This window comes from Vespa velutina, chromosome 12 (assembly GCF_912470025.1).
Source record: "Vespa velutina chromosome 12, iVesVel2.1, whole genome shotgun sequence".
NCBI lineage: Eukaryota > Metazoa > Arthropoda > Insecta > Hymenoptera > Vespidae > Vespa > Vespa velutina.
The window spans coordinates 4996658-5012412 of record NC_062199.1 but is presented as its reverse complement, the minus strand read 5'-3'; the positions used below and the strand labels follow the sequence as shown (position 1 = coordinate 5012412).

At 26.6% G+C, this 15755-nt stretch overlaps 5 protein-coding genes across 7 annotated transcripts; 2 read left to right on the top strand and 3 right to left on the bottom strand.

Annotated features, from left to right (window-relative positions):
* Window positions 1-63: 63 nt before the first annotated feature.
* LOC124953440 (splicing factor 3B subunit 5) lies at window positions 64-871 on the top strand. Its single transcript, XM_047504810.1, has 2 exons — window positions 64-531; window positions 729-871. Exon 1 carries the CDS (start codon window positions 272-274, stop codon window positions 527-529), a length of 258 nt encoding a protein of 85 aa, XP_047360766.1. The 5' UTR covers window positions 64-271; the 3' UTR covers window positions 530-531; window positions 729-871.
* LOC124953434 (cytoplasmic tRNA 2-thiolation protein 1) lies at window positions 803-3703 on the top strand. Its single transcript, XM_047504804.1, has 6 exons — window positions 803-947; window positions 1033-1264; window positions 1334-1452; window positions 1553-1741; window positions 1821-2025; window positions 2120-3703. The coding sequence occupies exons 1-6, from the start codon at window positions 900-902 to the stop codon at window positions 2359-2361; spliced, it is 1035 nt and encodes a 344-aa protein (XP_047360760.1). The 5' UTR covers window positions 803-899; the 3' UTR covers window positions 2362-3703.
* Window positions 1293-4473, bottom strand: LOC124953436 (EF-hand calcium-binding domain-containing protein 1-like). The gene is made up of 4 exons (XM_047504805.1): window positions 4133-4473; window positions 3699-3816; window positions 3348-3601; window positions 1293-2795 (listed from the first exon to the last, which is right to left on the bottom strand). The coding sequence occupies exons 1-4, from the start codon at window positions 4456-4458 to the stop codon at window positions 2573-2575; spliced, it is 921 nt and encodes a 306-aa protein (XP_047360761.1). The 5' UTR covers window positions 4459-4473; the 3' UTR covers window positions 1293-2572.
* A 2720-nt stretch (window positions 4474-7193) lies between these two features.
* LOC124953374 lies at window positions 7194-10511 on the bottom strand. Of its 3 annotated transcripts, XM_047504644.1 has the most exons (6): window positions 10301-10508; window positions 8954-10048; window positions 8818-8851; window positions 8067-8212; window positions 7540-7781; window positions 7194-7468 (listed from the first exon to the last, which is right to left on the bottom strand). In XM_047504644.1, exons 2-6 carry the CDS (start codon window positions 8993-8995, stop codon window positions 7402-7404), a joined length of 531 nt encoding a protein of 176 aa, XP_047360600.1. In that variant the 5' UTR covers window positions 8996-10048; window positions 10301-10508; the 3' UTR covers window positions 7194-7401. The 3 variants fall into 3 exon arrangements, 2 of the variants coding, with proteins under 2 accessions (XP_047360600.1, XP_047360599.1); XM_047504643.1 differs by having other exon boundaries at window positions 7194-7781; window positions 10301-10509; XR_007102211.1 differs by lacking the exons at window positions 7194-7468; window positions 7540-7781 and adding an exon at window positions 7948-7988 and having other exon boundaries at window positions 8067-8851; window positions 10301-10511.
* Window positions 10512-13905: 3394 nt separating this feature from the next.
* Window positions 13906-15021, bottom strand: LOC124953282 (zinc transporter SLC39A7-like). The gene is made up of 2 exons (XM_047504420.1): window positions 14712-15021; window positions 13906-14497 (listed from the first exon to the last, which is right to left on the bottom strand). Exons 1-2 carry the CDS (start codon window positions 14794-14796, stop codon window positions 14307-14309), a joined length of 276 nt encoding a protein of 91 aa, XP_047360376.1. The 5' UTR covers window positions 14797-15021; the 3' UTR covers window positions 13906-14306.
* Between the last annotated feature and the right edge of the window lie 734 nt (window positions 15022-15755).

Below are 15755 nucleotides of genomic sequence, written 5' to 3'. Positions count from 1 at the left end.
ACGCGTCTGCGCAGTTGTATGTCATAAATAGGTTAGAAAATTTGGCAATCCAATGTTAGTACTTTTGTTAGGGTAATATTGTATTTATAGTATATAGTAGGTTGGCAATATGAATAGTAGTATATCTTTATATTTACTTGGAATATAATTAAATAAATAAAATATAGAAAGAAATAATTAAGAAATAATTTTAAGATTGTTTCAGACAAAAGTATAATTTATAGAATTCTCTATAATCTTTATAAGAAAATAGAGAAGTAAAATAAAAAGTATGGGTGAACGTTATAATATACATAGTCAGTTAGAACATTTGCAATCTAAATATATTGGAACTGGACATGCAGATACAACAAAATTCGAGTGGCTTGTGAATCAACATCGGGATTCTTGTAGCTCATACATGGGGCATTATGATTTATTAAATTTCTTTGCAATCGCTGAGAACGAAACTAAGGCACGTGTGCGATTTAATCTTATGGAAAAAATGCTACAACCTTGTGGTCCTCCTCCAGAGAAGCCAGAAGATTAAACGTAAGAAATAAATATTTTAATGTTTGCGAATAGAGAGGTTATTAAAGATAAATTTAATCTATGGATTGGAGTATCATTTTTAAGTATTATTGACAAATTAATTGTATGTAATAAAGAAGATCCATGTTCCGTATATTTATACTATTTTGATCATAAATTATATAATTCTTATTTCATTTATACCTTTTTTGTTTTAGGGTTTTGAAAATAAAATCATATTTAAGATTTGAGTATATTCTTAAGTAATGATACATATGTTAGACATTTAAGTTTTTAAATAAATATTATTAGTTAAATATATATATATCTTACACATTTGATTATAAAACCAATTTTATATATCAAGAAGTTAAATAACACTATTCAAAATGCCTATTCAGTGTACTAGAAATTGTGGTAAAAATGCTATTCTTAAAGTAAGTATATAATTTTCACCATATGTATTCTAAATTATATTATAAAATATATACTAATTATTTTGGAATTTAATACTTTTATCAGAGACCTAAGACCGGTGATACATTATGTAAAGAATGTTTTATCTATGCCTTTGAAACCGAAATACATTACACCATTGTAAAAGGAAAATTATTTAAACCTGGCAATAAAGTTGCTATAGGTGCATCAGGTGGAAAAGATTCAACAGTATTAGCATATGTATTGAAAACTTTGAATGAACGCTATGATTATAAGCTTGATTTATTTCTTTTATCCATTGATGAAGGAATTACTGGTAAATTGATGAAATATATAACAAAATAACAAGTAAAAATAATTTTTTATTAATTTAATATACCTATAGGATACCGAGATGATAGTTTGGAAACTGTGGAAAAAAATAGAGATGATTATGGTATACCATTAAAAATATTATCATACAAAGATATATATGGATGGACAATGGATGCTATAGTAGAACAAGTAAGCCATACATTTATCATTTGTAATACATTAAGCATCATATATGAATACATTAATGTGTCAGTAAAATAAACATTTGTTTGTTTAAAATCAATTGTAGATTGGCAGAAAAAATAATTGTACTTTCTGTGGTGTATTTCGAAGACAGGCATTAGATAGAGGAGGTGCTTTATTAGGTGTGGATTGTATTGCAACAGGTCACAATGCGGATGACATAGCTGAGACAGTTCTAATGAATATTTTACGTGGTGACATTGCTCGGTTGCAAAGATGTACGGCTATAATAACGGTTAGATAATTTCAAATTTTTATGAACAAAATTAATACGAAATGCAGGATGATTTGAAATATCTTATTTTTTATTATAGTCAGGAGCGGATGCTATTGTTAGATGCAAACCATTGAAATACGCTTACGAAAAAGAGATTGTTATGTATGCACACTTTCAAAAATTAATTTATTTTTCTACCGAATGCGTATATGCTCCTAATGCTTATCGAGGATATGCTCGAACATTTTTAAAAGATTTGGAAAAAGTAAGACCATCATCTATCATAGATATCATTCATTCTGGTATGTATACTTTTAAAATAAGAATTTCATCATAACAGTTAATATTTATTTTTTTAATATCTATAATACATAGATCATTAAATTTTAATGTCAGGTGAAAGAATGCAAGTAAAGAGCAATGTAAAAAATCCAGAACGAAGGCATTGTAATAATTGTGGATTTGTTTCGAGTCAGGAATTATGTAAAGCTTGTATATTATTGGAAGGTTTGAATAGGGGACTTCCAAAATTGGGAATTGGTAAATCTAATAAAGTTAAACATATATTGAATACAAATATGAATGAAAATGCAAAAAGTAAAGTTGTCTCTTCAAGCATATCTGCGATAGATTTTTAACATTAAAATTCGCATAAGTATATGTTTCCAATATATAAGAAAATCTTTCGTATGCAATAAAATATAAGTTCTTAATTGTTTTCATTACACGAACATTACTTCTCCTTTTATAACACATTTCTTATTGTGTTCTTCCATATTATGTAATGAAATTCCTTACTTTTCTGCAATATTTCAAGTCAAGATGAAATCGAAATGGGTGACAATTGTTTCAATATTGTAACGATTTGATAAAGGCTGTACAATTTTCTTCCGTAGGTAAACACTGTCCAAAAGCTTCGAGTAGCAATGGTTCTTTTCTAATTGCCGTTTCATAATCTTGAAATGATATTTTTCCATCGCGATTGACATCGAGTTTTTTCAAAGTCAATTCTGATAAATCTCGTATTCCTTCATCCGGATCTTCTTCTCCTGGTTGCTTTATTAAACAGTTTCTTAAAAACGTAAGAATATCAATTTAAAAATTGACAGCATAAATAAAAATAGAATACTTTATATGAATTTCATTTAAGATAAAATGTTAAAAAGTATAGTTGCGCCTATCGAGTTTTTTAATTTTTATTATGAAAGAACTAGGAAAATCTTAAGATTTTTAATTAATGTTTAAAATTTTTAATAATCGATAGATTTAATTATTTATTCCTTATAATCATTTATATGAAAATATAAATATTGTGCCTAGAGAAAGGCAATACTTTATACTCGTTTGATAATATTATCATCTTTTATCAATTATTTTTTTGATCCTGACATGATATTGTTTCGTATTATATGTGTGTATTGCCGTATTGACTGTCACCGACTCGAAATTGATTTATCGATAGAATATGATGTATTGCCTATCACCAGGGATCCGCAATCAATGTTAACGATATAATAATATGTATTAATTATCTCGATAAGCAATTTATTGTTTATAATATTACATTTAAAATTTTCATAGTTATTTGAAAATAATTAAAAGTTTTAATATGATATATACATACTTAAACAATTGAAAGATTTCATCTTTCGTAATAAAACCATCATTATTTAAATCGTAAACACGAAAACAGAAATCGGTTTTATCCTGTAGATTGCCACGGAGGAAAACATCGAGACCCATGATCCACGATTCTAATTTAATAGTACCTTCATTTTCGCGATCCCAACAACAAAACAATCGTTCTACCAACGTATCTTCGGTTATAACTTTGAAAGTATTGTGAAGAAGATCGCGAAAAATAGATCTATCGATTCCCTAAAGTATACATTTTTACTATTGATTATTGAATTATATTATAATAAATGATTTGTAAAAAAGAAAGAAAAAAAAAAATACATATTATTCGAATTACCTCGACACTGTGCATTGGTCTTGGCTTTCTGTAAATGTCCATCGATGGATTCACTTGTTGGTGGCCAGTTTGCGTCATTAATTTCTTATATAGTTTGCAGAGTCCATCTAATTCTGTTCTATAACACACATGGACGAGATTTTAAATATATTTTTTTTCTTCTTTTTTTTTTATAAATTGTTAAGTACCCACAAAGTATATAATAACGATTGAGAATGAACGATTTCGAGAATGTTATTGAAAATGTAACATTTTTTTTGTTACATTATTTTTTCTTTGATTATTTCTATTTCGAATTACGAATAATTATATTCTATTTGCGAATCAAACGATCTATCCAGGAAATTTTTAAGATAGTAATAATAAAATAAAAAATAAAAAAAGAGGAGAAAGAAAAAGTAAGAAAAAAAAAATTAATAATAATTTCGTCAGACCTGTTAAATTTAGTCTTCTTCTTGAGAGACTCGATAACCTTGACAATGTAAGCGGAATTTCTGGCGTTTCCGCTTTCCGGCATTTTTTTTTTACGCGGAGATCGTGGCTCTTGTTTCGTTGGCTTCACTGAGGACGGTCTTTTTATGTTCACCGAGGCCTTCCAAGCACTCGTGAGAAATAAGGAAACGCTTTTCATGAGAGTCGTTGTAACATGAACGGCGTCTACCCCTCCGTTACCTTCGACGTCGGCGCCGACGCTGAGTTTCAATGTTTGCTTGTTTTCGTGCATTCTCGGGTTAATGCCTTTCGGTTTCTCGTTTGACATATTTTCTTTTTTCAAAACAAATTGCCTATTTATACAATACAATTAAAATCTGTTACGGTATTATTTTTATTATTTTTTTTCTTTCGATATTAAATTATTATTATCATCGTCTGAATTGGCGTTTCTCAAATTACTACTTCACAAATCTTGAATTTTTAACAAATTACCTTGATTATTTTATAGGGTAGGTTGATATTAATAATAAATAAATTATACAAATAAATATAAGAATTAAAAAAAACAAAATAAACTTTTATTCGCAAGTTTTAATAATGTGGAACAAAATATATGAAAATAATAAAATAATATTAATTTTTATAATTTGTGTTTTTATTTAAGAACATAGTTTTGGGAAAAGCTGGTTTAAATTATAATAATGCATTAATAATTATTTTAACATACAGAACGTATATTCATAGATGTCCATGCAATTATCTCGCGATTGATCGAAGTTACAAAAAATTTTAATAAAAGTAATTTGCATAGCTCTGAGTTAGCTATTATGTAAATTATTTTTTTTTTTCAATTTATAAAGATCAACACAATTCTTTTTAAATGGATACCTATAATTTATTTTTTGCAAAAGTTGTGGTCATTTACGTCTATAGTTATGATCATTATATCTGATAAAAAAATGCTATTATGCGTTGTTTACGAGATAATTAACATTATATGTATTAAAGTAGTTTGTTTTTCACGCCACAAATTGATAAACATTCATCAGAATAAAAAAATATTTTAAACTCGGCTATATCTTCAACAGAATTATTAAATTTCGATTCACTTAAATACACGATTGGTTGATGCGTAAATAATTTATTTTTATAACATATAGTATGAATCACAGTACATTACGAATCTGTTAGTCATTAATCTCACAAACGATGCAATAACAATTTTTTAATAGATATAATTTTCATTGAAAATAATCATTATTATATATATGCGAAAAAATTATAGATACTGATTAAAAAAAAAAAGAAACAAAAATTATTAATTAAAAAAAATTTCTAACTAAAAATTATTATTATTAATTTATATTATTAATTAATTAAGTAAGATAATAATATTTCACAAAACATATATTTTATAAGAGTACCAGTTTCATATTTATAGAAATTCTATACATAATGATTATTATTGTTTTTATTAGCACATGAATTTTTTAATTTCTATCCTATAAGATATATAAATTATTTTTAAGACATTTTGCGACGTATATATTTGTCAAACACGATAGGAAATTTCCAGATTAACATCCAATCGATTGATCAATAAAATATAATCAAAGAAAAGTCTTATCAGACCATTTATACTCGACTTATAATTAATTTTGAAATTATTCGAGCGATTAACTTTTTTTTTTTTACATAGTCTATCGTGTTCATTGTAGTTCAATTTTCATCAAAATTTGTACACTTTGCTTAATATCGAATAATTGAAGATAATGTACATTTTTAATCGAGAATGCATGTTAGAAACTCATTATAAGAAATAGAATATTAAAACTTCCATTACCAAACCATATAACAATCATGCATGGCTGCACATGTATCGTACAACTTAGAAAGTTTTGCGAAGTAAATGGTTGTATCATTGTGGCAATATTTTTATGATTTTTTTTCACATAATAATATCGTACCAGGTACAAGATAGCCAGTTTTAGTATCATATGTATGTATATATACACACATACATATATACATATATGATATTATATATATATATATATATATATAATATATAATTAAATATGTAAATATATATATAATTTATGATATATATATTTATATTCATATTTATAATGTATTTATATTCATTTAATTTTGGCTAATACATTCTGTAATATTTTACATAGTCCATTCTGTGCATTAAATTTTGTAACACTTTATGTGGATTATTTTATGCATTAATTTTCTAACAATTTATGTGGGCTACTCTATGGATTTAATAGATCATAAATACCTTGTACGTTTTATTTTATTTCAGATGATTAGAATCTAAGAGCTAAAATTGGAAATGAGAAATTTGAAGTAACGAGAGAATTAGAATTCTCGGAATTACGAAGGTCGATTAAATCGAGCTGAGATAACCATCGGTACTTCTATTTTAGAGTTCTAATTTAACTTTTCAAACTTTTCACTTGTAATGGTTGATAGGTGCTATGCGAAAAGTATTAAAACTTTAAACGATTTCAAACGTATCTATTCTTTTATAAAATGAAAATCGTATAGAATATATTAGATGTTATTTGAAATCACAGCAAATATAAAAATCTTATATTTAATGTTTAATAAATAAATTATAAGAACATATACGTATTCGCACGACGAATTCCTGAGAGAAAATAACAGGAATAGAAAAATTCTAATACGTTCATCTAACGAAATTAATTTCAATGAAAAATTATGATACATTCGTTTAATACTTTTTGATAATTTTAATTTTGTTAAATAAAAAATATATTTATTTATTTATTATGATAAAAAAACTTACCGATTAAACCGAAGAAATCACTTTAAAATGAATTCTAAGGAAAATAACACGTCGTCGTTAGCAGCAACTATTTGTTTTATCGATCAAACGTGTTAAATAGCGCCATTGAAAGTATTGTAATATTCTTGTTAGTCTGTTACTAACGAAAGTTCAAAGACCTATTTTATCATTGATCATCTTACGCCGCTATATCGTAGAGGGATTAAATATATTTTATTTTTCAAGAAAAACGATTCATATTCATTTGGAATATTTTTATTTGTTGTTTTATAATAATTTTTATTTGTTTGTTTTATATACTTAATTGCATTATAAATGTTATAAAATGTAAAAGTTAATGAATAGATATATGGTTAATATTATAAGATGATAGATTAATATATTGGCAATATAAAGATGAGTTCAGATTTTTTTTTTCAAATTTCGTGTTAATATCTAAATATTCAGTCAATGTTTAGGAAGATAAAATGTATCGAATGATTCCGATGATAATTTGACCATCGAATGATGATTCCTAAAATGATATATAAATTCAAAATAAGACTATTTCTTGAGAATATTAATTTCATTTTAAAATTAATTAACCTGCACCACTCGTTCAAATATTTTCGAAATTGGCCAAGAGCGTTTTGTATCAAAAGCAACATATCGTCAATTTGTTCAGCACAGGTTTTGATCATTTTAACCCCTTCTTCGATATATAATTTATCGTTGTTCCAAGTTTCTTTGTTGTTTTTTTGTTCCATTAAGGTAGAATCAGAATTTTCACTTCTTTTCAAATATTTCTCAGGTAATTGCCAGAAAGATTGATTTGAAGATTGCAGCCACTATAATCGAAGAAAACAAAATATTATCAATTTTAATTAATAATATTTTACATACTCAAATATTTTATATTGACAAATATATAACATAAGATTTATTATAATATAATATTAATTGTATCAATCAGTTGTTCTCAACTTATCTATTTTCTTTTTTTTTTCTTTTCTCTTTTAAATCCTTATTTCTTTCGATTCGTTTTTGATTAGTTCCTACACGATTTGAGTAAATTTTAATATCTTTGATTATTAAATTTTAATGAATGTATATGAATTAAATCAATTTCTTACCGGTGGATATATGAATGGTGAAGGTAACCAAAATACATTTGTAGTAGATTCGGGTTCATTCTTCCAATCTAATTGCTCCATTCTATCTGTCATTTCATCATCAAACGATCGCTCGATTCTCTTCGATTTGTCGCTGTCATTTTTAGCTATTTTAACGATATATTTTTTTTTAATTTTAATGAATTAAATTGTATTTTTTCGAAAACGTCAAATTTCTTTTTTTTTTGCATATGAAATCATTTCGAAAAAATCAATTCGTTATAGCATAGGTGGGCAACTTCTTTCCTACCCTAGGCTCTACGGTCTTTACTATTAATCAATTCGTTCCCCCACTATTTAACTGGCCAACACTATGTTTATAAACGTAGAGGTCTTCTCTTTACACCTTATCCTTGTACAGGATAGGGATAGATGAAATATGAGTATTATATCTGTGATTGTAAGGAAAAAATGGCACGTTTTTACTTTCGAGATATATGTTGTCGTTTAAATGTCCCGATTCACCAATTCTTTTTATTCTCAATGTTTTCTTGTTTTCTTTTCAGTGTGCAAATAATCGATTATCAATAAAAAAATAAAAACAGAATTCACGAGGCACGGCGGTATTAAACAGTAAGAATCATTTTCTTTCACTTCACCGGAGAAGACAAGTAGAAATACGAGTCGCTAGTTGCTTACCTACTTGATACAATTTAAATTCTCCATTACGTTATAAATAATTAGAAATAAAATTTTATAGTTATAAACTTACGCATTTCATCGAGTATTATTGAACGACATTGGATCTGATAAGAGAACAATTAAATATGCAATTATTCATAGTGAAATAATATTCTTAAGGATAAAAAGTAATATTAATTTCATGATTAATTTCATGAAAAACTTACGCCTGTTACGATAGCGAAAAATAATATCAATTGACATTTCATGTTTTCGTTTCTTCCGTATTTCTCACTTTCTATTTTTTTTCTTTTTTTTTCTATTTTTTTTTCTATTCCTTTTTCTTCTTGAAAGTTACATGCGACGTGGTAGAATAGTTTCGTGTGAATACTGCGATTTATCACGAGGGAAGCTCTTTTATTCCATATTCCACGTAATATGTGTATGAAATAAGATCATACGGTATCTCGTGTTTGTAGCAACTTCAATGACAATCGGAAATTGGAGAAACACAGAACAAAGATTGTTACTGATATCGTTTCGTATTAGACGACGTTATTTTTTTTTCCATTGTCTTACTAGCATTAATAATTTTCTAATAAGAGTGACGTATAAATCGAGGAATTAATTAAAATGTATATTTTCATAGAAGAAAGATTAGAACGATTTTACAATCGTTTATAAATTTTAAATATGTATGTTTCATTATATAATCAATATTTTGTATTACACTTTCATAATAATTATCGATTATTAGAATGTGTCAGTGTAATTGATGTTCTTTATAATTATGCAATTATAATGCGCATATATATTTAATAATTAAATAAACTGTATATTTTGTGTATGTTAGAGATATTATGTTTTATTTTACTCATAATTATAAACAATAACATGTATAATTATCATTATAAATTAAAAATTGTATCAAATACAGACAATATCACTTGTTATTTAGTGTAACATGAATTATGAAAATGAATTGTAACAATATTGGTAAATATCTTGTTTTATCTCAAAATAATCTTTATAGCAAAATATAGTTATTATAATATTGGACGGATTATTGGTTATTCTACATATTTTTGAAAGTTTTGTCGTAGCATTTTTTTGTATAAGCTGTCTATACAAACGTTCGCAGTTTATTTACCCATGTCCACCGCCATGTCCACTGCCATATCCACCGCCATGTCCACCGCCATGTCCATTACTACCGCCATATCCACCGCCATGTCCACTACTACCGCCATATCCACCGCCATGTCCATCATGTCCACCTCCATAATGATCAGCAGCTCTATTCAATCTGTTCAACATGGGGCCTGAAATAATTCAAATAACATTGACATAAATTATGTTATTATGCGTGAGGAATAATTTATAAAAAAGGATAAAAAAGAATATCCAAATTCGTTGATTTTTATTTCAGAATTATAATAAAAATAAAATAAAAATAAAAATATACAAATATGTTATGAATAAAAGAGTTTTGAATGATATTTCTTCTTTTTTTTTCTTCACGCAAATTTTTCTTCCAAACGAAGTTCGAAGCCAAATCTAAATTAAGGATTCACCTTCGTTTGTTTCTGCTTGAATCGAAGGAAAAGCTAAAGTTGTTGCTACGCAGAGAAGCAAAATAAATGTGAAGATCTTCCACATTTTTACGTTATATTTTTTCACAAATTTTAACAACGAGGAGAATTATTAATCGACTGCTTATTATATTCTTTACAAAGGACAAGTGCGAAATGATGCAGATGATCAACTTCTCTGTCCTTATATACATTCGGTTAAATGTCAATTTGATAAGACAATCGTTAAACGTTATATAATATTTCTAGTAAAGAAAAACTTCTATTATATTTACATACTTACCAAACGAGTATTAATCGATCGAATCTGATAAACATCAATAAATTTATTCTATTTCCTAGTTAATTATTTTTTTCTTGTTCCGTTTTTGTTTTTTAATCTGTTATTTTTATATTACGATTTTTCTCATTAATCAAATGTCATTTGCTAAATTGTATAATTTCATCGAATAAAAATCAGAGATGATTCATCAGTTTGTAAATTTATTGTTTTAATTTCGTTTTTAATATGTAAACAAGAAAAATATTGTAGAATATATGATTGAACGTGTTGTTTGTACAAAACAGATAAAAATGTGTATATTGGGAATATATTTGATATAAAGAAATGTTTTTTATTAGTTATCTACTGTAGTATTTTACGATTTCAGATTGGTGGTGATTTGTGAAAGAAAATTTTTCACAAAATTGACCTTGATCTTGACCTCCAGCAGACCTCAAATGAAGCACACGCCTTTTTTTCTTCTTCCATTCTTTCTCACGCACAGACCCCATGCAAAGGTATCTATGCGTTAAATAAACAGTGTAATATAATTAATTTTTTATTCTAGATTTGCCTTTGAAATGTTAACATAATATAAATAATATTAATATAAGAGATAATGGAACTTCATAATTTTTTTTCAAGACAACCATTAAGATGACACTCAAGGTTCTATTGACAAGTTTGATCCTCGTGATGGATTGAATATGAAAAATTGGTCAACACTGCGGTTTTTTTTCCACAGATTTCTACCGATTCAAAAAGATATACAAGGTGATTCATTCAAGGTGTACATCTTGTACAGAGTTTCACATAAAGTATTATAAACTGTTTCATCGCCACTGTATCTATGTTTGTTCATAAACTTTTTTGTTCATAGCAATAAATTGGCTGAACTATTTAAATTTTAAACTACTATTTTAGACTTTCAAAATGGTACAGATTTTATTATTAACATTTTAATGTTAAAATTATAATTTAATGGCTATTATCCTTAATGTATAAAAAGTAATCCGAACATAATGATAACTATGTATAATGATAATGATAATCAGAAAGTTTCTTTAATGAGGTCCAAAAGTTGTTGGCAAAATTTCAAATATTTTAATATAATAACTTTTAGGACATTCCTAATATGTAAGTTTATTAAACAGATTCAAATTGTGTAACTAAAAAATGGAAGTTCATAAAAAATAGAATAAAAAATAGAAGAAACATGATAAATCAGGTATACGGAAAATATGATCAATAATAAGATGCTTTTAATGCTTCGTATTAAAAAAATTGATCTTTTATTTATTATTAAAATGAAACGTATTAAAAAAATACGCCGTATGTTATAAGACGTATTTGGAATTAATTATTCGTCTAATAATGGAAAATGCTAGTAACAAATTCCAATATTACGCTGCACTCCTACGTGACGGAAAATCACGAACATAAATAAAGCTTTTGCCGACTATGATTGTTGTAAACGTACCATCGTAAAGATTGCCTGTGACGTTAATGCGTACCTGACTCAATAGTAACAAGATCAAATCGATTTGATTTTCAGGCGTGATAAAAAAAACGTGAAACAGCTTTTCCACGCAGCGTATGTTAAAATTAAACGATAATAATACTTTTTAATTCTCTTTACTTATTTATATTAATAATTCCATATAAACATTTCACTCTTACAATCAAAAATACCTAAGCGTGAAAAATACTAGAACATGCGAAACGACGTGATTGATGTTTCAAATTTACGTCTCGTAGAAACGCAGCATTAAGAAAAATTTAATTTGATAAGATTTATTCAACAAAAGTGTTCTCCTTGTTCAATTTCTATGGTATATAAATATTAAAATAGATATACAAATATTAAAATAAATAAAAAAATATTAAAATTATTAAGTTACATGGGAATGAATATCATGTTTTATGTCGAGTTCCAAATACAATTTGTCGTGACTCTGGAAAATCAGGACAACGAATCATTTAGTTAAGCTCTACTATTCAGGTAGGCTGGATGTTGCAATGGTCAGTACGTTTTAAACGTAACATTGTACTTTCTTATTGAATTGAATGAACATTTTTTTTGAAAAGCTTTACAATTTGATCGTTTGGAACAACGTTCTTAATTTATAAATATTATTATTATCATTATTATTATTAATAATCATTAAGTAAGGATGGTCATCTATTTGATTATTCGCCATATACCGTCGCTACAGAAGTAGCAACATCACCTTTACCGGTGGAGCTACTATTAGTAATGGCGGTTATCACTGTAGGTGAGTATCTAGAGATCTAGAACGAATGGATGCACTGGAAAAAGAATGCTTCAAGTGTGATTAACCTTGATGACGATAATTACCCTTGAAAGGTATAAAAGATAGAATAGGATCTTCATTTTTGCCGTTTACGTCGTTTTCTTCTTTTTTTTTGTCAAGACTAGTTTTTGATCGATCATTCACCGTTGCTTCGGTAGAAGATGCTATTGTATACTCCATGCATTCGTATCATGTTAATTATTAAGATGACTAATGTAATCGATTAGAGGAAGTATGTTGAAAATAACAATTTAATTAATTTCAATTAATTAATAAATTATGAATTTTTTAGGGTATTTTTTAATTAAACTTGTTAAAAGAACAATTCCAAAATTTATTTCTATCCGTTCATTAACTTGAAGATCATGGTACTCTTTATCAACACGTTAATCCTCTGGTACATATCGATTCTCGTTTTGTACTGGTACCTCTTGATCATTTTCAGTCAAAGCTATAATAAAATCCTAACTATAAAAATAACATACTATTAACTCGATGAAAAACTTGCACTTGTTAATATAGCAAAAAATAATATCAATTGATATTTCATGTTTTCATTTCTTGCGTATTTCTCCCTTCATTTTTTTTTTCTTTTTACATTTACGTGCATCGAGATGTAAAACTTTTGCGTTAATACTGCGATTTTCTGCGAGAGAAGCTTTTTTATTTCATATACCACGTAATGTGTGTATGAAATAAGATCATACTTTATTTCTTTTTTCTAGCTACATTAATGATAATCAAAAATTGAAGGAGAAACACGGAACAAATACTATTACTGATATCGTTTTATATTTCAAGACGTTTTTCTTTGTTATTCATTATCCTATAAGGGTTAATAATTTTTTAACAATAAAATCGAAGAAATAATTAAAATACATATTTTTATACAAAATAAATTAAAACAATTTTAAGATCATTTATATATTTTTAACATGTATGTTTTATTTAATATAACTTATATTTTGTATTAGATTTTCATTATAATTATTTATTATTAAAACGTGTCATTATGATCGGTGTATTTCATAATCATGTAAATTTATTGCATATACATATTTTATATATTTCACGTAAATTAAATAAATTGTATATTTCGTGTATGTCAAAGATATTATATTTTATTTTACTGATAATTATGAACAATAATAAGTATAATGATTATTATAAATTAGCGATTATTTTAAATCTGGACGATATTAGTTGTCGTTTAGTGTAGGAGGAATTATAAAAATTGAGTTGGAATTTTTTTCCTATAAATCAATTGTAACTATATTGTTAAATATTTTATTGTTTTATTTGAAAATAATATTCTGTGTAACAAAATTTACATATTGGACAAGTTACTTTATATTAAACATATTTATAGCTGCATTCTTGTTTATACATTATGTACATAAATGTTCGCAGCTTATTTACCATAACCACCGTGATGTCCACCATAATGTCCATTTTCGTGCCCATGGTGATGCCCATGATAATAACTACGATAATAATAATGTCCATGATGATAACCATCCTGATGTCTATTGTCATGGTGATGTCCATGTCCATAAGTAGTTCGAGAATCAGCAGCTCTATTCAATCTTACTAACATGACGTCTAAAACAATTCAATATCAACATAAATTATTCTATAGAGGAAAATAATATTTTAACTAATACATTCAAATTCCTTGCTTCATATATCAAGGTAACAATGAAAATAAATTTATAAATGTTATAAATAAAAAGTTTCAAATGATATTATTTTTTTTACACTAAATTATTTTCTAAATAAAGTCTTAAGCTAAGTCTATACTTAGGAAAGGATTTACCTTCTATTGGTTTCGTTAAGATTCCAGGAAAAGTCAAAGTTGTTGCTACGCATAGAATCAAAATGAATCCGAATATCTTCAACATTTTAACTGTCTATTGTTCCACAAGTTTTAATAACAAGAAAAATTATAAACTGAGTATTTATATCGTTCCAATGTGTTCTTTGGGAACGTCAAAGGAGAAATGATGTATGAAATCATCTTTTTCAGCTTTATATATATTCTGTTAGAGGTCAGTTTGACAAGATAGTCATAAAATGCCGCGGGATGCGTCAAGTTGACAAAAAGAGAACTGCATTTTTATTAACATACCTACCAAACGAGTATCTATCAATTCTTTAAATTTTACAATTCTTATTAGTGTCAACGAATATATTCCGATCGTATTAATTATTCTCTTTTTCGTTTTCCTTTTGTTTTTCTTTTTTAATTTATTGTTTTCATTTGGAGATTTTTCTGCTCGATCAAATGTCATTTGTATCATATTAAATAATCAAGAAATGTCATTTCGTTATATTGATTATTGATAAATCGAATAATTCGATCGAATAGAAATCAGAGATGATCCATCAGTTTGTAAATTTATTGTTCAAATTTCGTTCGTAATATGTAAACAAGAAAAATATCGGAGAACGTATGATTGAACGTGACGCCTGAATAAAATAGACAAAAATGTATATTTCGAGAATGTATCTGGTGTAAGGAAATGTCTTCCCTTAGTTATCATTGGAATATCTTACATACTTAGATCGGTGGAGATCTGTTAAAGAAGATTCTTCGCAAAATTGACCTTGACGTTGAAGGGGAATCCGGCTGGCAGCGGACGAAACTCACATCTCCTTTCTTTCCTTCGTCTCCTTTCTTTCGCTCTTTTCTCTAACATACAAGTCTCGTACTATCATATTAACGCGTTAAGTAAATAGTCTAATAATAACTGACTCCTCACTCTGTATTTGCCTTTGAAATGTAAAAATATAGTAAATAATGTGAATATAAGAGATAATGGAGTTTTATGATTTTTTTTGAAGATAACTATTGAATTAA